Below are 25,708 nucleotides of genomic sequence, written 5' to 3'. Positions count from 1 at the left end.
TACATGCTTGTTACATGATTTAATTCATGTATGCCACCCTATTCATCTACCCATTCCACAGAGCCCTTCACAATGGAATTCACCCCTATAGCCTTAATTAACTAATTAACTTATTCTGAAATGTTCAAGTGAAGGAATGGGGGACCCCTGATTATACTATGAGGGGCAGGGCAGGGGAATAACCAAAGTAAGACAAAGATAAACCCACTGTCCTAATAAGTTCAAGAATCACTATATCATCATTCAATATTATCACACTCTACTTCAAATAAACAAAAACTTATGAAACCCTATAAGTATAAACAAACTCATTTATAAAGGCACAATCTCATTATTACATACATAGTGTTCTGGGACCGCAGAGACGAAGGAATTGATTTTCAAAGGAAGATATTGATGATAACGAAGCTCTGCCTTGAAAAAGCCCACGGCCAATGGGCCACTAGGGCGAAACACGTGTCGGCTTTTCTCTTCACAATCTCTATCTGCACTTAATTTATGGATATATAAATAAAACCAAGCACGTGAAAAATATCAGAAAAATTCTTTGACGTTTATTGTTTACCAACGTTGATCAATTAAGAGGGCACAACCCTATCTTTCCTCAAACTCAATTCTACAATGGCTCTTGGGTGTAGCCATTTACGAGGAATGTGCCATAACTAAATTGGGCCCTGACAATTGTAGCACCAAAAGTCCAGAACTTTCCACCCAAACTTATAACAATCTCATTATTACATCCCAAAAAAGTTTAATTTTTTTGGTTACAATTATTCTTATTTCTTTCTTATTTAGTACAAAACAAAACGCATACTAGAATGTAGTCACTGTCTGTCCACATTACACACAGCCGCCCCCCTCCTGAAAATCCTGTAGCAAACACCCTCCTCCCACTCTCTCTTCGGTTAGCTGAGGAGCCACCATCTTGTGCTTAAGATCAGCCCGACCAGCCAGGGCTTCTTGTGGGTCAGGCGGGGCTTCACCAGTGCCAACTGTGGAGTTCTTCCCTACTGGAGTAGGATCTCCTTGACTCACTGGAACTTTGGCTAAAAGTTGTCCACCTTTCCTACACTTTCTCCTTTTTGTATTCTTCTGGGGCCTACTCGTCCTAACTGTAGGGTGAGCAAATCCAGAATCCTTAGGAAAGGACTCCCCCCAGATCAGGCATTGCTCCTGACCTCATAAAGCGGGACTCACACCTTCTAGGGGGTCAGAAGCGCCGCTGTGGTGGTAGGCTTGTAGGGCACTGGGGGAACTTCTAAGGTACCCTTTGGGTGTATGTGCTAATAAATCCATCACTGGAATCAGTGTGCGTTTATTAATATGAGGTGTTTGATACCAAACACCATAGGTTTCAGTGAAGCCATTATGCAGCTTTGGAAACTCATTTTGACCAGCACCCAGTACATACCTTAAATTGGTTTCACTGTTTACTTGTACTGTCCAGTAAGAGAGCGAGACATCACAGGGACATATCTGCTAATGCCGATATGCCATCACATGTAATATAATGCACCCTGCCTTAGGGCTGTAAGGTCTGCCGTAGGGGTGACTTACAAATATTACATGCACTGTTAAGGGACATAGATTTAACAGGTTCACATTTATACCCCCTAGGTGTCAGAATTAAAGCATATACATGAGCAAATCCCTAATCCACCAATCCAGACAGAACCAGTCAGACCATAGGGTGGGCTGTGCTAAATTGTCCACAATGCCCCAATGCCCTGAGAAGATATAAGCTGTAGGCCACATGCCCTCTAGTTATCTCAGGTACATCTCTTCTGTGTGAGCCATAACCCCAGGTCATTGTCTTCAGGTCCTTCAGAGTAAACAAGTCCCCAAGCCCCCACTGGGCCACACTTGTAAATCAACAGGTGTGTGTCATGCCGTTTTTTTTCACTTTTTAGAGTACTTTGTCACACAGCCTTCAGTAGCAGTCTGCATGGGTTTGGTGCTGGGTCCCTTAAAGCGGCGCAAGATATGCTGCAGTTCTTAGGGATCCTCCATAGTACCTATGCCCTAGGTACCAGGGGTACCACTTACTAGGGACTTACAGAGGTGCTAAAGGCTTGTTCAACCTGGGGATCAACTGACCACTTGTCTTGTTTTGGGGAAACACAGACTGGGGACCTGGTTAGCAGGAACCCAGTGCACTTTAGTCAAAGTTGCATCAAATATCATGCAAAAAGTGTCTTTTGTGGCGGAGGTCGGGAAGGGAGGGGGGAGTACTGCAACAAAAAGGCAGTTCCCTACATGCAGTTGCTAAGGAGCTTCAGCAACTTGAGGCATGCTAAAGATAACTTTCTGAAAGTTACATTTCCAATATATTCAATAAAAATCAGGCTTTATCATTAGAATAGTTTTTTATTCAATTCAAAAATAAGTCTTTAAAATAGCTGCTACATGTCAAAGGTTATATAGTAAAGTGTATTATCTATATTTTAACTTGTCCTATGTGTGAGTTACATCCTGACCACTGACAACATCGTTATGGGCTTAGTCACTCTGAGGGTACATGCCATGTCTAATATCACCCAAGTGCCACTCATAAATCTTATGCACCATACCTCGTGGGCAGCAAGGTGTGATTAGGTGTGACTGATTTTTATTGAGCTGTTCCAAGTGCTTTGTGCAGAACTTGAACACAACTCCCCCTGTAGGCAGTAATGTCTTAATTGCACTTGTGCTAAATGATACATATTCATTTTAGAGTTCCTAGAATGGTTTTGAGACTTGTTACCTTTCTCACTCATTGGATTCCAGATTGGGATGGTCCCTTTCTAAAAAAGATTTAGAAAGTGAAGTGATTGAAGCCTGCTTCTATGCCAGACATTAGGGTAGTCCGTTAGAAGGGGCCAAAATATCTTCAAAAACAGATGATGAAAACATGTATTTTTCATGCTAGAAACTAGGCTGTGCTGCACTTTATACCCAAGCAGAAGCACCATAATAATGTCAGATTTACTTTAAATTTAACAAAGTTAATGCTACGAACGAGCCTAGAATGTAGCATTAGGCATGCTTGGTTATTTGTTGTATAGTCTTTTAAATTATTTTATGTAGGATCTACATGCGGTGGGGTATCCTGTAACAAATGGAGGGGTACTCACCCCCGGGACAGCAAGCTGGTATACTTACTTGGCATCAGGTTCTTGGTGGGATAGCCACTTTCTCACACCCTCGTCAGACTTCTTTGAAACAAGCAACTTCTTAGGACTTTCTGTTGCACTTGGAGATGGCTGCACAAAGGCAGAGCATTACAATCAGTTCCACTTTAATATCTCACATAAAAAAACAGCAAGTGTTTTAAAATAAAGCACAAAAATAATGCAATCAAAAGTGACAATTTAGATTTATTTTTTGTGGTGAGGAGGCACTCGACCCACCAGCTGCATATTATTTAAAACTGGGTGTGCTTCCATTAATATTATACAATTGGGGAGAGAAGGTGAGTAGAGCAAAACTAACCACATCCTCTTCACCAATATATATATATATATTCACTTGCATTTTGCCATCCTGTTCCGGCTGTTCCTGCAGCCCGACCAGAGAAACAATGGTTTGCATCTATCCAGCCAAATAACACCACTTTTTGCATAAAAATAATTCCAAACCTTGTTGTCCTTGTATAGTCATCTGATGTGTTTGAGAGGTTTTGAAAGATTCCTTTGAGACTTGGCAAGCTTTTATGTCAGGCTGCTGAAGCGTAATCAGAAATCTTGAAAGATGGAGAGGCGAAAGTGCCCCACTCCTCTACCCCCTTTCCCCAGTTTTACTTCGCTACATAATGGTTGAGGCGACAAAATGGTCCTCTATTCAAAACCATTCACCCTTAATGGACCCCCTGCTTCTGTTTCCCAGCATGCTAAGCATTGACGGAAACAATCTTGGAATAGGGTGGCTCTGGCACCTATAGCCCCAGTGACAAATCCGAATTCCATCAATGACATCAGTATATCTTTTTGGGAAGTAGACTTTAGCTACATAACAAAATGTAGATTCCAATGTTGGTATAGAGACTAACATACTTTTACCAATGAGCATGATATGTCAATTTTTTATCTTGAACCGCCGCCTCTAAATGTTTACTGTCCCTTCTAAATCACCCTCCTGGGGGCATCCTATCTTCCTTTCCATCAACAGGCACCTCAGTTAGCTCATAAGATGACTCCATTCTGTAGGAAAAAACATTTCTTTGTGGACATGACACATTATTAAAATGTAAACCTTCCCTTCCAAAGGCTTTCCCCTTTTATATTTACACCATGAACACGGATACTCAGCTGCTCAATCTATAACTACAGCCTTCAACAAAGATGCCGGTCTGTGAGACCAGAAATAGAAAACACCGCGGCTAACTGAATACACTTTTGTAATTATTAGTTCTAAGGAAGTTGTTTACAACTGGGTTACAAAAACGTGATCTAGCCACTTGAAAACTGTAACACAGTGACATGAACTAGTGAAAAAGTATTAATATTTCCAGAGTAAGAGCCTACGTTCAAATTTATTTGGCTCCAATTCTGCAGTGCCCAATTCAAAATAATTGGAAATTTAAAAAATGACGTCTAACAATAATAAAGAAAGAATCAATGGTTACGTACTTGTAGGCCTGGTTCTGCATATTGTGATCTTATTTGAATCCATAAATGTAAGAATAATTCTGCCGCAAGTGTGAACCCTGGAACAATTCATCTATCTCCAAGGAGGGTGAACAAAAAACACATGCCCAGGGGAAAAAAGGTCACACACTGAGTAGCCTATTTAGGCTGATGTTTTTCGTAAATGCATACTCCTCCTCCACAAAACAAAGCTACACAGCGGCACTTTAAGTGAATGAGGGCAGAAGGAGGCCTGAAAGGCAGAAAGCTGAAGTAAAGGCCATGCCACAGCTAGCATTATTCCCCATTTCGGAGAAACAGTCTTTTGAGAAGAAAAACACGACCTAAGAGGGCTGCAGTTGAAATTGTAGCTGCCGCAGTGTAACTGAAGGCTGGCTTCTTGATGCAGGTGGGCCGGCTGCAGCCCTGGAGATTCCTAAATTAATATTTTCTAAGTCTCAACGTATGTTGGGACTTACAGCATTATTTTTTTAAAGTGCTGGGAGCCTTGGGCTGGGCGAAGCTGAAATTCAGTCTGACACCATGGAACTGCAGGGCCAGAAATTTTTACAGCAGGTCCCCCTGAAGCACTGGAGGAAACGTTTTTCAAAAGCTTTTCTTCTGATGCCCAACAAAAACAACGACAACAGTAATCTTCTACGGCCACCACAACCTCAGGGGAGGGCACTTAGAAGCTATCATGGTGTCAGTCAGAGGCCAACAGCGAAGTCCAATGTAGGTCCACTTGTTACCAGCCAACTTGGTACTTTCAGGAAAAAGCCTCTTGCAGCTTGTCATGTCCCTGTAACCACACACTATGCTAGCTAACTGACGCTTAGAGTCCAATTCTTTACCCTGGATGCAAGAGGGAGCCGGTCCAGTCCTTCAAGGATCCTATCAGGTCACTGACATCAGGGGGGGCATGTTAAAGGTTGGTACTAGCTAGAGGGTGATGGTGACTCTTTAGCATTCCGTAATCGATAGGGTTAAAGTTTCCAGTGGCAACTCAACCTGCTTTTTCAGCAGTTCCTGTGTGCCCCTAACTTTCAAACTTCAGGATGGGTAAACTTTTCTCCCCTTGTGCAGAGCCTGTGTGCCCACCCTGAGATGTGGCCTGGGTAATCAGCAGTCCCCTCCTCTGTGGTCACTCAAAGCGGTTCTAGGGGTAGCTTTCCTCCTACTGGGTTTGGTGCTAGCCTGACTAATGATGACAAAAGTTCAGAACTTCCAGGTGTCACCTAACATTCACTTGGATAGGGCAAGCCCCAGGCGTCACCTAACCTTTACTTGGGACAGGGCACGCCCTGTGAAGTAAAGCAAGTTCCTGGGCCCATTCTGACTGGCCTTCCTGCCAGGGGAAGAAAACACTTCCCCACTCCCAGGCCATTGTCCCTGCTTTGGGAGCGGTTTCCACACCTCTTTCACATCTAATTGTGTCCAAAACCAGCTGGACAGAACTAATGCAAATTAGCCTTCAGCAACTTCAGGCAGCGTAAATTAACTCTCTACAAGTTTTACTTTCCATGTATTAAATAAAAATCATCCAACTTTAACATTGGATTGGATTTTTACTAAATTTAAGTTTTTGAATTGAGTTTATAGCTGGTACAGGTCAAAAGATAAATATCAAAGTGTATAGGTTATACGTTTTCCTTCGTGCTAGTTACAGCCTGACCAGAGACAATGTCGTTTCTAATGTCATACATGTTCCACTCTTAAATATTATGCATTCTAGCTTGTGGCTAGCCAGGTGTGCTTAGGAGTGACTTATTTAATATTTTAAATCACGTTTTGTTATCTGTCAAAAGGATTATATCTATATAGCAAGGTTTAAGCCTCTGCTGTCAGGCCACGCAGGGTAGGGCCGAAGCCATGTTTCCACTGCCACTGTAGTGTATGGCACTAGGTACTGCAGTCCACAAGTAGCATTTAACTTTCCATACCGTGGGTTTATTTCTGCACCACATACTATTGCCTTACAAGAAACTTAAATGTGCCAAACAGGTTTTCAGCCAATTTCACATGTTTTGGCAGCCAGAGCACATTAACTGCGCACTGGATAGCAGCGTCCCAGTATTAGAGTTCAAGAGTATCAGCAGAGTATAAAAAGTACTAAAGTAAAAACTCGAGGCGACCACCCAAAAATAGGTCACTTTCAACAATGAACAAGTTACTTACCTTCCTGGTGAATACTCTGACAGCAGATTCCTCACTTTATGAAAATCCACAGGCACCAGACTGGATCCAGAAAATATTCTTAGCAATGGTTACATACGACAATTGATGGTGCCATGTGGCTCCTTACTGTCTTCGTGCTGTCCCAGAAGACAGACAGAATGGAGCATGCATGCTACCCTCTACATGCTGTCAGTTTCCCTATCTTTCTCTTTCTGCACCCCGGATGGGGAGCACTGTGAACAGAATGTAGGTGACACTGTGCCAAAATCTATCTACGAACGTTATTATGATGTTTAGGAGTCCACTGGGAAGAAGGAGGGCAGTGAGAAATCTGAGGTTAAATAGAGTATCAATAAGAAAAAGGATTCCTGAAGGTAAATAACGTCTGATGAATACTTCTAACTGCAGATTCTTCATCTTATAAATAGTTACTACTACAGTACCTCCCACAGACAGGGGTTTTTGTGAGTGAGTGAGTGGTCTCAGATTAGTAAGTCTTGCAGGACCAAATGGGCAAAATGGCACTACGGTCAAACCAGCCTGTCACAACAGTAGTGCTTCGTAAGCATGTGCACCAATGCTCTGGTCTCAGCCTGGCAGATATCCACATGTGTATGAGGGCCACCAGGGTTCTCAGCACTAACTTGTAAGGAAAGACGGTGGTGTAGGACATCACCTGCAATTCACTCCCACAGAGGTGATGGCATTAAGGACGACGGTCTTGTGTGCCAGTAGTCGCAGTGAGCAGCTGTGCATTGGCTCAAACGACTTGCACATAAGGAATGTCAACACTAAGTGCATCTTCCACTGCATTATAACGAACAACTTCTGGGGAAACATGCAAATCAGACCTTTGAGGAAATGCCTCACACCAGGTGATTTAAATAGGGATGGCCGATCAAGTAAACACAGAAAGGTCTGACTGATAACCATTAACTGAGCCCACTGCAAGGCCTTGCTGGTCAAATAATAAAACTAACACAGCACATCCAAAGCTTGGCCTGCAGGGAGCTGGCATGATGAGCACCACACCAGGCAGGGAATTTCTCACAGCGCCCAGTGTACATGGAGTTTATTGAAGGGCTTCAGGAAGCACGGATAACATTCACTACTGAGATAGGTAAAGCAATGCATTCAGCTGTTGGCGGCCAGTCTCCATGCTTGGAGGTGTAGGTTGTGGTGACTCAGATGCAGGATCTTCCTCTGTTACTGAGTAAGGAGGTCCTTCAGACGTAGTAGCAGAATAGGAGGAGAAATGCTCATGAGCTCTGGGTACCATATTAGCTTAGATCACAATCGTCAACAACCCTGTGCCATGAAGTGGGAGCGTCCTCTTGTTATGTTCAGCAACTCCTGCTTCTGGATCACCTTCGGGCACGTGAAGGAACATTTATTGCATTACTTTGAGTTGTAACTGAGCCAAGCACCGAAGGCACATGTTTTGCAGGTCTGTGAGCAAAATCTGCTTTCGGAACTATTTAAATCCTGGCACACTCTTTGAGATGATTCTGAAGTTGCCTGTAGACAAAGTTGGGAGTGGAGCTCTGAATCTACATCTAAGGCCACAGAATGAAAAGAACGGACTCCATTCTGTGACGGACCCCATATACGTGACTTCACTCGGTCACTCTCAGGGTGGTACGAAATCACTGCAGAGCCACATGGCATTACTTATCAGTGTGCAGGAGTATTGCTGAAAAACATTCTCCTGATCCAGGCTGGCACGCCGGAGAATAATCCAATGGTAAGAAATTTGAAGTTAAAAGTAATAAAGTAACCATCAGAATGTCCATATAGAAGGGTGTCTTTTTTTTTTTTTTACTTTGGACATATTCATTGTGTGCACCCTCTTTGGAGATAACGTGTGGATTAAGTGTTCTGGGGTACATGCATGGATGAGATCAATTAGTTGACCAGTTAGGATTATTAAAGATCCTACGTGTGAGAACTGAGACATGCCCACATTTAGGTAGGACTAGCAACTTTTTAATATATAGCCCTACTCACAGAAAATGATATTTGCTTTACACCAACCATATATGAATAATCAAACAACCTGAAACTTTTTAAAATATCACTGTATGTGGTGCATATCGAATCTACCTTTAATCCATTCAACAGACTTACATGGAGGCAACAAATACTTACATTAAACCTACTTTAGACCTTTGGGGTCATTAGATGTCAACCAATTTCCAATGTCATGACAATAGAAAAAGACCCTACCATGGACTGAAGAGCTTAAAAACACTTCCATCTGCGTATACTCAGACATATTTTTAAAATAGCCGAAGGGATCTAATTTCCTGGGACATCTCCGAGGTGGTGTGCTCCATGTAATGTCATGTTCTGAACTTTACTCCTGCTTGAAGGTAAATCAACTACGTGTTCATGCATGAAGTCTGTCCAGGGCCAACATAAAGGTGGATCAAAATCTAGGTTTGTGGAATTATAAGGCAAGCCTGATGATTTTTTAAAATTACTGATGATAAGCAACCAACATGGAAATGTCACTTGATGGTGCTAGATGGTGTAGAAAAAACTGGAAGGACTTTTTTGTAAAACTTTGAATCAGGTCATCATGCCAGGTGCTCATGTCACCCTGCATAAATGGAAGACGTGGGCTTGCAGGAGGTAATTTACCGGCGCCCTGTAAAACCTATAGCAAGCCGGGGTCTTTCCATTTAATCAGACAAGCACATACAGCCACAATAACTCCAGTATTCATTACAAAAAAGTGTAAAAACAGATGTGTACACATGACACTTGCAGTTATCGAAGAACTTCCATTTTGATTAGTCTTGGAAGTCATTCACTCACAAAGCTTGGACCAAGGATGTGTTTAGAATTGAATATGCTACTTACCAGTATGCATCTGTTCTTGGCATGTAGGGCTGCTGACATTCATATCTGTGCATGGATCGCCGCCTAGTGTTGGGTCCGGATGATTGCACATTGTTGTCCTGGAAGAGTCTTCGAAGTATCCTGAGATGGGTGCCTCCTCCCCTGGACCACAGTGCGTATGGGCATCCTCTCCATCCCCAGATTGTTTTTCGCCATTGTGGCAGTGATGGAGTAGATACAGGAAGTGATGACCATGCTATACAGTAATTCTGAGAGCTGCAGCTGCTACAGGCGCCGGGGAGGAGGGTGGGCGATATGAATGTCAGCAGCCCTACATGCCAAGAACAGATGCATACTGGTAAGTAGCATATTTAGTTCGAGGCATGTGGGCTGCTGAATTCATATCTGTGCATAGAATACACAGCAGTACCTCCTATTAGCGGCGGCTACCCGTGCCAGCTGCAGCAGTCTGAAAAAGAGTTTTGAGAACAGCCTGTCCTACAGCTGCCTGCTGTTTTGAGTGTACATCTACACAGTAGTGTTTGGTAAATGTATGTATAGTGGACCATGGGGCTGCTCTACATATTTCGTGTAAAGGAATGTTTCCCAGGAAAGCCATGGACGCCCCTAACTTTCGTGTTGAGTGGGCTCGTGGGGGAATCGTTAATGTGCGTTTAGCTTTTTGATAACAAATTTGTATACATTTAACGATCCATCTGGCTATACCTGCTTTGGAAATGGCGTTGCCCTTGTGTTGTGGAGAGAAGGCAACGAAGAGTTGTTTAGTCTTCCTAAAGTTTTTAGTTCTGTCAATGTAGTACATGAGGGCCCTCTTTACATCTAGTGTGTGGAGCATCCTCTCGGCGACATTTTGTGGGTTTTGAAAGAAAACAGGCAGTTCAATGGTTTGGTTCATGTGGAACTGCGATATTACTTTAGGCATGAATTTGGGGTTGGTACGTAGTACGACCCGGTTTGCGTGAACTTGTATAAATGGCTCCTGAATGGTTAGTGACTGGAGTTCACTAACTCTCCTTAAGGAAGTGATGGCAACCAGGAAAGCCACTTTCCAGGTGAGGAATTGAATCTCACATGAATGGAGAGGTTCAAAGTGTGGACCCATTAGTCTGGTGAGGACCAAGTTGAGGTTCCACACCGGTGCTGGGGGGTGCCTTGGGGGAATCACCCGTTTAAGTCCTTCCAAGAAGGCTTTGATGACAGGCACTCTGAATAAAGAGAGGTGCAGCCTGTTTTGGAGATAGGCTGCTATTGCGGTTAAATGGACACGTATCGAGGTGTATGCCAGATTGCATCGGTATAGGTGTAATAGATAGCAGATTATGTTCTGAATAGATGCGTCTAGCGGGTCAATGTCATTGTTGTTGCAATAAATGACAAACCTCTTCCATTTGGCTGCATAGCAAGCTCTGGTAGTGGGTCTCCTAGCTTCCTCAATGATCTCCATACAGTCAGGTGGCAGGTTTAGGTAGCCAAACTCTAGGACTTCAGGAGCCAGATTGCCAGGTTCAGCTGTTGCGGATCTGGGTGCTGAATTTCTCCATGGTTCTGCGTCAAAAGCGCGGGTTTGATCCGCAGCCTTTGATGCGGCACCACGGAAAGTTCCAGAAAGGTGGTGTACCATGGCTGGCGTGCCCATGTCGGAGCAACCAGGATGAGTGTTAGTGAGTGCTGTCGCAGTTTGCGTGCCACCAGCGGTATCAACGGCGCTGGGGGAAAAGCGTACGCAAATCTGCCGGACCAGTTCATCCATATCGCATTGCCCTGCGACTGTGGATGTGGGAACCTGGCGGCAAAGCTTCGGCATTTTGCGTTTTCCCTTGTGGCGAATAGGTCTATCTCTGGATGACCCCATTGCTGGAAGTACGGTTGGAGTACTGATGGGTGTAACTCCCACTCGTGCATCTGGTGGCTGTGTCTGCTGAGCAGATCCGCCATCTGGTTGTCCTTGCCTGGGAGGTGTTCCGCCATGAGGAATATGTTCCTCTGAATGGCCCACTTCCACATGCTCTGAGCCAGATGAGACAACTGTGGAGAGTGTGTTCCTCCCTGCTTCTGTATGTAGTACATGGCAGTCATGTTGTCCGTCCGGATCAACACGACCTTGTTGCACAGGTGTACTTTGAATGCTTTCATTGCCAGGAAGATTGCCATCAGTTCCAGAAGGTTGATGTGCATCTTCTTTTGTTGTGTCGTCCATAGTCCCTGCACTGTGTAATTGAGTACATGAGCTCCCCATCCTTGGAGAGACGCGTCCGCTGTCAGTATTATTTGTGGAACAGGCTCTTGGAACGGTCGGCCCTTGCAAAGGTTTTGTGGATTCCACCAATGCAGAGAGTTGTATGCCCGACCGCTCACCAACACTAGGTCTTTTAGTTGCCCGTGAGCCTGATTCCATTGACGTGCTAAGCACTCCTGAAGCGGGCGCATATGTAGTCTCGCGTGTGGGACTATGAAAATGCAGGAGGCCATCATGCCTATTAACTGCATGAACACTCGCGCCGGAAGGGAGTGTTGAGGTTGGAATTTTGAGATCAGCAGTTGTATGCTGTTGATTCTCACTAAAGTTGGCTGAGCTGTGGCAGCCAGAGTGTTGATTGTTGCGCCTAAGTACTGTTGTACGTGCGCAGGTTGGAGACTTGATTTTGGGTAATTTAGTGAGAATCCCAGATCGTGAAGAAGGTGAATGGTGTGGGACATGTGGGTGGCACATTGTTGTGCTGACTTGGCCTGAACTAGCCAGTCGTCCAAACAAGGGAAGACGTGGATATTTTGTCTTCGCAGATGCGCGGCCACTGTCGCCAGGCACTTGGTAAAGACCCTGGGTGCTGTTACTCCGAAGGGGAGAACTTTGAACTGATAGTGATTCCCTTGAATAGTGAATCTGAGGTATTTCCTGTGTGAAGGGTGTATTGGTATGTGGAAGTATGCATCCTTCAGGTCTAGCGTAGCTAGGAAGTCCCCCTGACTGAGTAGTGGGAGAACCTGTTGGAGGGTGAGCATATGGAAATGCTCCGATAGTATATATAGGTTTAGGGGTCGCAGGTCTAGGATAGGTCTGAGCGAGCCGTCCTTTTTTGGGATCAAGAAGTACAGAGAGTACAACCCTGTGCCCTGCTGGGCGATGGGCACTACTTCTATGGCCCCTTTTGCGAGCATAGCAAGCACTTCTTGCTGGAGTAAATCTAAGTGTTCGGCTGACATAGGACGGTGCTTTGGTGGTATGTTGGGTGGAGTGGAAGTGAGTTCCAGACAGTACCCATGTTGAATGATGTCCCTGACCCACCTGTCCGTGGTGATGTTCTTCCATGCGGACAGGAACAGCTGGAGTCGTCCCCCGACAGGTGTTATGTGGTAGGGGGGTAGGGAGAGGGCGTCACTGTTTGTTCTTTGGGGAGGACCTGGTGTTGCCATATCCACGTCCCCTGCCCTTGGTGCTGGATCCACGATATCCACCCCTGTTGTTTTTGTCGTAGGTGGTTTGTGTGCCACCTTTAGAATACTGTTGTTGTGACCCCTGACCCCTTGACTTTCCCCTATTTCCAGTGCGACGAAAGGAGCCACTACGGAATTGCTGCGTTTGTAGCGCCCCCATAGATTTGGCAGTGTCTGTGTCTTTTTTTATTTTCTCTAGGGTAGTGTCAACGGCTGGGCCAAATAAAAATTCCGTGTTTCACCGGTAAGTTCAGGATATTGTTTTGGATCTCGGGTTTGAAGCCTGAGATGCGTAACCAGGCATGGCGTCGCAGCATGACACTTGTGTTTATTGCCCTGGCGGCTGTGTCAGCTGCGTCTAGGGCGCATTTTATGGATGCATTAGTGAGGAGTTGTCCTTCTCTAATGAGGAGTTCCGCTGACTCTTTATACTCCTCTGGTAGATGTTGGAGCAGTGACTCCAGCGTGTCATAATGTGACCTGTCATAACGTGCCAGGAGTGCCTGTGTATTGGCAATGCGCAGGATATTCGCTGCTTGCGCTGCAATACGTTTGCCCGATGTTTAAAGGACCTTTGACTCTTTGTCTGGGGGAGGAGCATCACCAATCGTCTGTGAGTGGGCTCTTTTGCGAGCGTTGGCAACCACCATAGAGTCTAATGGCAACTGACCCCTAATGTATTTAGGGTCACCAGGTGCAGGCTTATATTTCTTTTCAATCCTGGGGTTTAACACCCGGGCTCTTGTGGTGTCCTTGAAAAGGTCTTTGGCAGGTTTCAGAACCCCTTTAAGCATGGGCAGAGTCTTGACAGTCCTTTCTGAAGATGCGAAAGTGTCAAGCAGGAAGTCCTCCTCAATGGCGTCCGAATGTAGTTCTACCCCATGATGAGCAGCAGCCCGTTCGATAAGGGCATTAAATGCGGCCGTGTCCTCTGTAGGAGATGTTTTAATGTTGTAGAGTTGCGCATCCCGAGTATGTTGCGCGATACTTTGGTCTGTGGGGTCATCCCATGCCTGATCAGGGTCTTGTGGTTCATCGGGATCTGCGTCCCCGGGGTAGATGGTATCGTCCCCACCATATTCCTGCATCGGGTCCGATTCAGAATGGGTAGGAGAAAAGGACTGCGGATCCAGTTGGAGGGGATGGAAGTGTTCTTGTAGCACTGGTTCCTGCTCCGCCGGTAGCTTGCGTTTAAGAGGAATTTTGTATGGAACTTCTTCCCTGACTGGCGTTATTTTGCGCTTGTGGAGCATTAACCTGCCAGTGTCGGCGTCGATAAATTGCGGCCCGAAGAATCTTGTTCTGTTAGGCCAGTGGTGGTGGACTGTGTGTGTAGGACACGTGTCCGAATCTGAAATAGTTTCGGTGCCGATGTCGGTGGCAGCCCAAATGTAATGTTGGTGGGCTCCGAGTGCACTCTACAGGGTGAGGTAGTGTCGGTACCCGAGGTAGAGTGGAGGGCTACCCGGTCACGGATGCGTTGTAGAGATGCAGAGACCTGCTGCACAGCAAACTGAGATGGTGGTTTGGTGGGCATCTTGGTAGTAGGCGTCGAGGCCGACCCGGATTTTTTTGTTGGAAGGGGGTCACTGGTCTGAAGGGATGCATCGATAGTCGACGTAGTCGAGGACTTATTCGGCATTGGTGCTTTAGGCGTCGACGTAGCCGAGGCGGCCATATTGACTGCGGAGGTTACGGGCTTCGGTGTCGGCGCCGAAGGTGTCGGTGCCTTGTGGTGCCCGAGGGCACGCTTCTTCTGTGCGTCTACCGCGTCTGCTGCGGTGAGCTCGGCGCCGAAGTCTCTCTGTACGCGTACGGAGCCGACGACTTTTTTCGGCGTCGGCGCCGGGGCAGTGGATTGTTTCGACGCCTTTGATCCGACCACCACCAGTTTCACTTTCGATTTTGAAGGGACTGGAGCGATGGATGTGTTTGGGTTTAACAACCCGGTCGTCTTTGGTAATAGTGGCTCTTGCATAGTGTTCGATGCCGGGCCGGAAGGCGGGGCCGAGGAACCATGTATTAGGTCTTGGGTAAGGCCCGAAGGCGATCCCTCGACCGGAGCCTGACGACGATGTACAGTTTCGGCCTCCGTTTCGACGGATTGGCCTAGCTCCTCGGGAGAGCCGTCTTCTTCGGCCCCATAGGCTTCGTCGAAGTCCCCTACCTCGTCGACGGCTTCTTCACGTCGAAAGAGCCCTTCGTCATCGTCGTCCGATTGGGAACCATGCTCTGAAGCGGGGCTAGAGACTATTTCTTCCACGCTCTCGGCGTCCTCGTCTTCGGTGCTGAATATATTGGTGGGTGCGGGCGTTGCCTGCTGCGCCTCGAGCCTCGCTGCCCGTCGGTTCCGTAGAGTTTTCTTGGATCGGAACCGCGCGCAGGCCATGCATTTCGATTCGTCGTGATCCGGCGAGAGACATTTATTACAGACTGGGTGGACGTCGATATGAGGGTACTTGGCGTGGCACAACGGACACCTCTTGAACGGAGTCCTCGATTCCATCGTCGATCGAGCGTCGAAGTTTGGACCAATTCGGTCCGGAAGTTGGAAGAGGGTGTGGAGCACTAGAACTAGTAGTCGACACCGAACGGTAACTGTACCGACGAAAACTATAGGCCTTTTGGCCTAAAACTAAGTATTCCGAAGTTGAGCTAAGATAGTTGCATCCGAACCCAATGGCGGAAAAAACAATCTGGGGATGGAGAGGGTGCCCATGCGCACTGTGGTCCAGGGGAGGAGTCACCCATCTCAGGATACTTCGAAGACTCTTCCAGGACAACAATGTGCAATCATCCGGACCCAACACTAGGCGGCGATCTATGCACAGATATGAATTCAGCAGCCCACATGCCTCGAACACAAATATTGAACGGCTGTCACATTTTTAGGCATGACATTTTATAACTTCTAGAAAAGCTGACAGCGTTAGAGTAGGAACTCAACAGGAAACATGGGCAGTGATTAAACCTCTTACATAACTGAGGGATGCAATGGCATAACACCCTTTGATCAAACCTGGGAGGTGCTGAAGGATCCAAGTAAAGTGAGAGCAACCAATGCCATTCTCCAGATAACACCACCACACCTATCCATCACCCATAGACCGACACTCAATAGTTTCCAGGAGGTGGCAGTTTGGGTTTTAGTGTTTAGCCGACATTCTTAAAATTTCTACCTATGCAGATATGATTAAAGACTTCAGAGAAGCATCAAAGTCTAGAGGATCATACATAATAAAATAGTTCTCAATTTAAGGAGAGTATATGTGTGTCACTTCTGCTGTACAAGAAGGGTTAGCCTTCTCAATAGTACCTCAAACACAGCAAAGATAGGAGCATTCCAAGGAAAGATCAAACTATGTCCGACGTGCGTTGAAAATATTAACTTTTGGAGTGCGGGATCATCTATTAAAATCTGCACATAAAAATATTGTCCTGCTGAGGTAAAAGCGGTTTGCTTCCTCAAATCAATCTCTTCTCAAAAGGGTGTTTGCAACATATGTGCATTGCTTGTATTGGACAATTAAAAGGTATCATCATCACTAAGAAACCAATTTACTCCCCACCCATCACTACGAAGATATTTATTTCAACAGCTGAGTACTGATGTTTTAACAACAAAGACTTCTACACAGTCTCTCATCTAGAGCAGTGTCTGTGCCTGGTTAGAGTATTTTGGAACTCTTCAAGGGTTCCCCGGAAAGGTTGGATGGATCAATGATTAAAAAAGGTGTAGAAGTACCTGAGTTACGGGTGGAACATTAGGGGCAGCAGGAACATCATCCGCCAGAGAGGCTATGGTCTTCTTCCTACACCAACACAAAGAGACCAGAGACTTGAATTCAGAGGTATAGAAACAAGAAAGTTTATTCTGCCTCATGCCAAGTTTCAATGAATCTACCAGCAATATCCAGCAAGGAGAACATGAATTCCATGCTACAGTCCTTGAAATAAGGACATTGTTCAATTAAACTGGCTCACTTCTCCTCGTGCTGATCGCCATCTTAAAAGAAGTTTTATAGTTCTGGCTGTGTGCAGTAGATGCAAACAGTTCATTCAAGGCTCACTGGGTTACCACAGAATTTACTTATACAAACGCATGCAGCAGAGGAGAGGTGAATAAAATAGGGGAAGAATGTCAAATGGAAGGAACAATGGAGGAGAGGAAAAGGAAGGAAAACATGAATGAAGGTAGAAGGAATGAAGAAAGGGAAAGAAAACCGCTAAGGGCTAGCACAAACAAGGAGACAAGAGTGCAATGAATGAAGGAAGATGGAAAAGAGAATAAGAAGTGTGGGATGGGATGAACAAAAGTGAATGTATAAAAAAATGAATCCAGGGCTTACTCTGGTGTTCTCCCCCGTGGAGTGTCTATAGTAGGAAGCTTCTCGCTAACTTTCTCCTTGACTGTATCACCGGACCCCGTGTCAGGCTGCCTCTTTCCTTTCCAATTTCCTCCTTTTTTCTTGAGTGCATCCTGGTCATGGTACCTCTGGATGGGACTCCCGGTAGGACTGTCTGGTGCTTTGGGGACAGCTTTGATTGGATCAGCCTTCGTTCTATCCCCAGGAACATCCTGTGGCTTTCCTGTACTGCTGGTCACAGGAGTAAAGTTATTGTTAAGGTTTAGCGGGAGGCTTGATGGTCTGCTGGTGATGTTACCATCCTGCTTGTCCATCGTTTGCTTCGGTTCCACTTGTTGGCTGCTGGCATTAATGTCATGCATATCTGCCACATAAACCTTTGAATCAGATATATTTTTACGATGTGTCTTATCTACACTACTTACTTCTTTGGCATTACCCTTGTCCAACGATACCTTTTTCTCTGCCACAGTATCATTTGTTGACACTTTATTCAACTCTTCTTTCAGGTTTTTATTTGACTCTTGAACTGGCAACTTTATCTCGCTCTCGTTCTCTATACCACCATTCAGTTCCCCGCCAGTTGGGGTTAAGGGCTCGTCCTGTGAAATCGCAGAGATCTTGCTCTGCAATTTGTTATGTTCCAGCCCTATCTGCCTACGATATTCTCGCTTTTCGCGAAGGCTGACTGACCTTTTATTAACATCCGGAATGCTCTTCATAGTGACCAATACAGGCTTCTTCGAAATGTCGAGATCCTGGTTTTCCTCACCACCCCTACCAGATTCCTCCTCTCTCATTGAGACTTCACTCGGTTTTGACGACTCTGCTTTGTCCACCTTAGGAACTCCATTCAGAGCTGCCTGTTTCTGTTCTTCCTCTCTCTTCTTTGCCTGCAACAACTCCTGCTCCCTCTCTTTGGCTTCTTGCAATTTCCTTTCCATTTCCTGCTTCATTTGATGAAACCTGTTGAGAAAAACAATCATAAAATCATGTTTTTTCCAATTTTATGCCAGGCTGGGAAAACACAACCTTTTGCTTGAACACCGATCGCTCGTAATCATCATTTTCACCCCAAATGCAGCAAAATGTCCAACTTGCTGCAACACCCTCTTCGGTGAGGAACAACCTCTACACTTCAAACAAAGGCATTTATCAATGTTGCACTCACTATAGCATCATTTGTGTTGATCTTTGCCACTTACCTGGCCTTCAATTACCAAAGTTAAGACCCAAAGAGGTTTGACAAAAGGAGTGAAAATAACTTGCACCCGTTGGCGGGCATCACTATATTTCATGGTGTGGCTTCCATATTGAGTATGTTTTCCTGTTTCACAATCGGAGGACCTGCTCCCCAAGTCCAGACCCACACTTCTTTAAAACTAAAGTAAGGCTATGGTGAACATTCACTAGGTGCCACGATAAACTAGTCTACAATTTACAAGCTCTGAGTTGTAGGATACTTTTTAAACCCAGTGACAACAGAACTCTGATTTGCAAGATGTTAACAAGCATTGAAAATGTAATAGGTCTCGCCTTTGATTAAGTTAAAGCCATTTGCTTTGCTAATGGTATTGGGGAGAACTTCCGGAACACCCCTTGATAGAGGTATTCAAATATCTCAAGAATATAAATAAGGATTTAAACACATGAATTGTTCAGATGAGTGATGTCAGCAGCAGGGATCATGGGAGCTTGCTGTGCAGAACTTTCCGTTCTGCTGCGAGATACATTTGTGTAGCAAAAGATTCACTAATCCTTCACAGCGGAGTGGGGCCGTGAGCAGTGACGTACCCCCCACCACCATGCTATGAATGGGGCAGTAATGGCGCACTAAAGTCAATGACGGGACAGTGACCTGCCTGTGACAGCAGACGTTCCTCTCAGCATCTGAATTTGCAGCATGTCGGCACTGAGATCCCTGTTCCTTAACAAGCAAACAGAGCACATAATGCCCCTTATAGTAAGCAGCCACAACGAACAAGTTACTTACCTTCGGTAACGATGTATCTGTAAGAAACATTAGTTAGATTCCTCACCTTAGAATATCCCCAGGCGTCAGGCTGGATCCGGAAAGATTTTTCGTCAGCAATACCCTTGCGCGTCGCTAGGCGTCTTCTGCGGCTCCGTGTACGTCGTCGGGTGCCGGAATGACGTCGGAGTACTTAGACGCCGCCCTCGCGCACTGACGTCAGTTCTTGTACACAGCTTTCCACGCCAGTAATGCAGAGCCATGCAAGAGACCGACACTGGTGCAAAAAAATCTCGGGCCCTGAAAAGGATAACCTTAACCCTAGATTTCGGTTCGCAGACGGGGAGGATGGGTGGGTCAGTGAGGAATCTAACTAATGTTTCTTACAGATACATCGTTAACGAAGGTAAGTAACTTGTTCATCTGAAAGAAACACGTTGGTTAGATTCCTCACCTTAGAATTAATACCCCAGCAATACCAACCCCGGTGGTGGGTCTGCAAACCAAGATCACACCAGAAAGTTCTGGAGAACAGAACGGCCAAAGAAGCCGTCTCTCCGGACTTGGCTGTCCAGGCAATAATGCTTAGCAAACGTGTGCAGCGATGCCCACGTTGCCGCCGGACAGATGTCCTGCAAGGGGACTCCCCGTCCCAGTGCAGTGGAAGCCGCAGTGGCCCGAGTAGAATGGGCTCTCAGCCCTACAGGAGGCTCCTTTTTAGCCAAGGAGTAGCATGCCTTGATACACAAAACGACCCACCGGGAGATAGTCCGTTTGTGCACCGCCCTCCCCTTCTTAGCACCCACGTAGCCAACAAAGAGTTGATCATCCACCCGGAACTGTTTGGTGCGGTCCAAATAAAAGGACAGCGTCCGTTTTGGGTCCACACGGTGGAGCCTCTCTTTCTCCTTCGAAGGATGTGGAGGTGTTAAGAAGGTGGGCAACGTGACAGACTGCCCGATGTGAAAGGCAGTCACCACTTTCGGAAGAAAGGAAGGAAGGACGAGTCCGGATGAACAGAAAGAAAGGGAGGCTTAGAAGATAGAGCCTGGAGCTCACTCACCCGCCTAGCCGAGGTGATGGCTACCAAGAAAGCAGTCTTAAGAATCAGAAGCCGAAGGGGGCAATTATGAAGAGGCTCAAAGGGAGCGCACATTAGATATGTCAAGACCAGGTTCAAATCCCACTGAGGCATACGAAAGGGACAGAAGGAAACATGCGAGTAATGCCTTTGAAATTTTGCACATTGTTATTTTGCACCTTTGTTCGCCTGACGCACTGTTTTTAAACTGGGAATTAAGTCCTTTTTAATTTCAACGCTGGCAACACATGCAATTTTTATCTGTGCTCACTTTTGTATTTGCTCCACCTACCGTATAGAGGTGTACCTTAGCTGCTAGGTCGCAGTCCCCGGTCCGTCGCGGCAATTAAGTGCCGATTGTACGGAGGGACGCCCTGCGACCCCACCCACTCATGACCTCAGTTCCGGTCACGGGGTACTTTAGGGCGATGCCATACCGGCCGCGCAGCGTGCGCGCCGCCGGCGCGCCAAAGGCGCGCCAAAGGCAAGCCCGTCTGCGCCCGTCCGCGCCCAGACCGCGACCGGTGCTGGCCATACTGTTAGTACCCTCCAGTCCCAATCATTGCTCTGGTCGCGGGAGGCATTGCTAACTCTTCGCTGCCCTCCCTGCACCAGTACGCAACGGCTTGATTTCGCTAAAGGCCCAGACCCTCCGTGCTGTAAGACATGTGGTTATTTACCTCTTTGCAATCGGAGTCAGCGGAAGCAATCTCAGACCTACTTCAATGCGTACCTCTTAAACTGCAGATCATTGGTCAAGCACGCCACGGATATTTGGTCCCTTTTAAGCGACGGCTCCTGGGACGCCATGTTTCTTACTGAGACCTGGCTCACCCTGGACACAACGACATCCATCGCTCTTGCAATCCCACCTGGCTTTAAGATGTGCCACGCTAATCGCGAGGGGGGCAAGAGGGGGGGGTGGTGTGGCCATCATCTTGAGAGACACTTGGAATATGGTGTCCTCCTCTCCATCGTTCGAGGACGGCATTGAAGGTCTGTTCTTTTGCATTCACTTTAATCCCTCTTTTTCACTGGCAGGCACCCTTATCTACAGACCCCCAGACTGCTCGGTGACGGCCCTCCAGAATTTATGCAGCCTTATTGTTCAACTGTCCGTTAAATACACTAACTTCATGGTGTTAGGTAATTTTAACCTACATGTGGATGATGCTAGCTGTTCACAAGCCAGTCATTTGGTATCCTCCTTAGAGGGCGCCAACCCTTTCCAACTGGTGTCTGCTCCCACACACACAGCCGGCAATACACTGGATCTTGTTTTCACCACTCTTGTTGAGGTTGCTATTGCGCCTCCCTCCCCTTTAACCTGGTCCGATCATTACCTGATCCCCCTTACTTTTCCTCTGCCGGCTCCCAAACAAACTGAAGGCCCCCATTTTATTACTAAGAGAAATTTGAAAAATCTAAACGTGGCAGATTTATGCGACACCCTCCAGGCCACCCTTCCTAGCCTGATTTCAGATCCAAATACCGATGCTATTTCTGTCCACAATTGGATTGCAACGGCAGTGGACTCCGCAGCACCGGCTAGAATTGTTAAATCTACAAGACCATCTCCCTCGGCCCCCTGGTTCTCACCTTCCCTGAAAATATCCAAGCGTGAATGCAAGAAGCTCGAACGAGCGTGGCGAGCTAGCTATGATGACCAAGCTAAGACTTCATACAAAAAGGCCTTAAAAGCTTTTCATAAGGACATTAAAATAGCAAAGAGAGACTACTTCACAACCCGGATTCTGAATGCTGACCATTCAGGCACCGAGTTGTTTAAGGTGGTGAAGTCTTTTTTCAACCCCACGGCATTAGAGTCCAAACTATCTCCCTCTCCTATACTCTGTAACTCTATCGCCCACCACTTTGACAATAAAATTTTAAAGGTGTATGATTCTTTTGTTCCACAGTCATCAACAGTTAAATCAGACTCCCCCCCGCTCCAAGCTTATGACTCCTACCTTTAGCCGTTTTTTGCCTATAACTCCTAAGGAAGCTCTAGTAACGATTCAGAACTGCCATTTAGGTGCTCCTGATGACTCATGCCTGCCCACATTATGGAAAAGCATCTCGGCCCCTCTTGCTGAAACATTTCTCCAGCTATGGAATTCCTCGCTGTCCTCAGGGACTTTCCCCGATCTTTGGAAACATGCCACACTTCTTCCCTTAAAAAAGAAACCCAACGGGGACCCGGATGATCTTGGCAACTTAAGACCCATCTCCCTTCTCCCTGCTCCGGGCAAAATACTTGAAAAATTAGTTCAGCGGCAAATGTCCACTTTTATTGAGCAAAGCGGAGCTCTACACGAAACACAATCAGGCTTCAGGGCAGGTTTCAGCACGGAGACGGCCCTCCTTGAAGTAGCCGAATCAATAAGATGGTCATTGGATTCAGGAGCCTCCTCCGTATTGGTGCTCCTGGATCTGTCAGCGGCCTTTGATACGGTGGACCACTCCATTATGGTCAAGAGATTACAGGGTGCAGGTTTTGATGGAGAGGCGCTGGCCTGGGTTTCTTCTTTCCTGTATGGTCGTACACAGAAGGTCTCCCTCAGGCCTTTTGAGTCGGCACCTCTCCCGCTGTGGTGCGGAGTCCCCCAGGGCTCGGCCTTGAGCCCACTACTTTTTAATCTCTATCTGGCCCCGCTCTTTTCTTTAATCAACAACTGGGGTGTGAAGGCGATTTCTTACGCAGACGACACCCAGCTGTTTTTTTCCTTTAAAGAGCAGTCCGCTGAGGCCTTCAAAAATTTTAAAATGCTGCCTGCGTGATATAGCCATCTGGATGAACTCCAACAAATTAAAGCTTAACGCAGGAAAGACCGAAGTTATGTTTTTCGGTACGAACCTTATCCCTGAGGCAGACTTATGGTGGCCGGAGGAGATGGGCCCGCCTCCCTCCCCTGCCAACTATATTCGTAACCTGGGCGTAAGATGGGATCCGGATCTCTCTCTTCTGGCTCAAATTCAGCAGGTTTCTGCTACCTGTTTTAGATATTTAAAAAACTTACGGAAAATTTTGCACCTGCTCCCAGAAGATTGTAGGAAAACTGTTGTCCATGCTACAGTCACATCCAGACTGGACTATGCTAATGGCCTTTACTTGGGCCTCCCCAAATATGCCATCCAGCGCCTGCAGCTGATTCAGAATGCGGCTGCGAGACTGGTTCGGCGCATTCCTTTCCGGCACCATGTCTCTCCGCACCTCCGTAGGCTACACTGGCTACCGGTGGGTAAAAGAATTATCTTTAAGGCCCTGACTCTGGCTTACAGGGCCTTGCATGGAAATTGCCCACGCTATCTGAAGGACAGATTATGTCCCTACAAGCAGGAGCGGTCGCTACGTTCTAGCTCACTCAACCTACTTCACCCATATCGGTTTAGAAAATCACGACGAGGGGGTAGATCCTTCACGGTCAATACAACCTCCCTCTGGAACCACCTGCCCAACTATCTGGTGGAGAAGTGTGGCTCAATGGTTAGAGTGGCAGACCTCGATGCAGAGCACTGGTCCGGGACCAGGGTTCGATTCCCGACGCGGCAGGGTCTCGGGCTATAAATTCCTCGGACCTGATATTCTCGCATCAGTGCCTATTCTAATCATGGGTCCCACGCTGCAACTCTGGGCAATAGCTTGCTTAGTCTCCACAATGGCCCCAACAGCGCTGGGATGCCTGGCTTCACCATGGGGGTGCCCAGGAGTGGACACTTCACACGGATAGCCAGGAAGGGTTCCTACAGCGGTATGAGTACAGCGCGGAGATACCCCCAGGGGTGATTCGGCGCTATATAAGCACATACACATTTACATTTACATCTACGTAGGGCAACTTCAGAATCCTGCTTTCGGAAAGGTCTGAAAACGTGGCTCTTTGACTCAGCTTAATCTGGTCTCCTGGAATCCGGCCTTTTCTTTTTCACCTTTACATGCCTCCTAGCTCCCTCTACTGTTAGCGCCGGGACACCCCTGTTTGGGGTAGCTGTTGCGCTCTACAAGCCCCATTATTATTTTGAAGAAACGAGAAACAACAGGGGATTTGAAAAGAGAAGGCTGATCAGGAAGCCGTAAGAAGGCAGAAATAGCCGCAAGATAACCTTTAAGAGTGCCCAGAGCAGAGCCCTGCTGGGCCAAAGAAGAAAGAGAAGAACCTCAGAAAGAGGGGAGGAAAGGGGATCCACAGCCTTTGCTGTGCACCATGCCCCAAATTTGTTTGGAGGGATGCCTGGCTGCCAGAATAACATCACAGACTTCAGGAGGCAAGTCAACTGTCGCCGCTCAATTTCCACGCATGGAGGTGGAGACTGGACAGGTTCGGGTGGAGGACCGTCCCCTGCTGCTGTGACAGAAGGTCCTCCTGAAGAGGCAGGCATATCGGGGGATCGATCGACAGACTGAGTAGCTCGGGATACCAGTACCTTCGTGCCCAATCCAGAGCCACCAAGATGACTTTGGCCCGGTCGCACCTGATCTTCTTCAGCACTCTGGGCAGAAGTGGTATAGGCGGAAAGGCGTACAACAGACCACAACTCCACTCGCGACGAAAGGCGTCCCCGAGCGAGTGCTGCCTTGGAAACTCCAACGCGCAGAACTACTGACATTGCGCGTTCTCTTCGGTGGCGAATAGATCTAACCAAGGCTCTCCCCACTGCCGAAAGAGGCCTTGCGCCACGTCAGAGTTGAGACGCCACTCGTGATCCATCATGCACCAGCGGCTGAGTTCGTCTGCTCTGGCGTTCAGAGAGCCCGCCAGATGTTGAACCACCAGGGTGACGCCCTGATGTGCCAGCCATGTCCAGAGGCGCAGAGCCTCCTGACAAAGGGTCCACGACCCCACCCCGCCCGGTTCGTTGCAATATCACATGGCGGTGGTGTTGTCCGTGAACACCTGCACCACACTTCCCCGGACAACGGGAAGGAATGCCTTCAGTGCAAGTCGGATCGCTCTCAGCTCCAAAAGGTTGATATGGAGCCGAGACTCCGCTGGAGACCAGAGTCCTCTGATCTCCGCCTCCCCCATGTGCCCCCCCCCCATCCCATGAGGGACGCATCCGTCACTACTACGTGCTCCGGTTGGGGTAGGGAGATGGATCTGCCGCTGACCCAATCGCGGTCCGTAAGCCACCACTGCAACTGCTTTGCAGTGCCCTCCGAGATCAAGACATGGTCGGACAGGTTGCCCTGATGCTGGGCCCACTGAAA

General features: G+C 47.0%; 1 protein-coding gene across 13 annotated transcripts in view; it reads right to left on the bottom strand.

The window, feature by feature from the left end:
• The window catches only part of LOC146772312 (unconventional myosin-IXb-like), a 373,359-nt gene that overhangs the window by 102,340 nt on the left and 245,311 nt on the right, over positions 1-25,708 (bottom strand). For all 13 annotated transcript variants that reach the window (XM_085638103.1, XM_085638105.1, XM_085638104.1 and 10 more), the window contains 3 exons: positions 17,429-18,412; positions 16,825-16,891; positions 3,142-3,242 (listed from right to left, as the gene is read on the bottom strand). In XM_085638103.1, the coding sequence (XP_085494229.1) occupies positions 3,142-3,242; positions 16,825-16,891; positions 17,429-18,412 (1,152 nt within the window). The remainder of the gene's footprint in view (positions 1-3,141; positions 3,243-16,824; positions 16,892-17,428; positions 18,413-25,708) is intronic.

This window comes from Triturus cristatus, chromosome 12, assembly GCF_964204655.1.
Source record: "Triturus cristatus chromosome 12, aTriCri1.1, whole genome shotgun sequence".
Taxonomy (NCBI): domain Eukaryota; kingdom Metazoa; phylum Chordata; class Amphibia; order Caudata; family Salamandridae; genus Triturus; species Triturus cristatus.
This window is presented reverse-complemented; position numbering and strand designations above follow the sequence as displayed.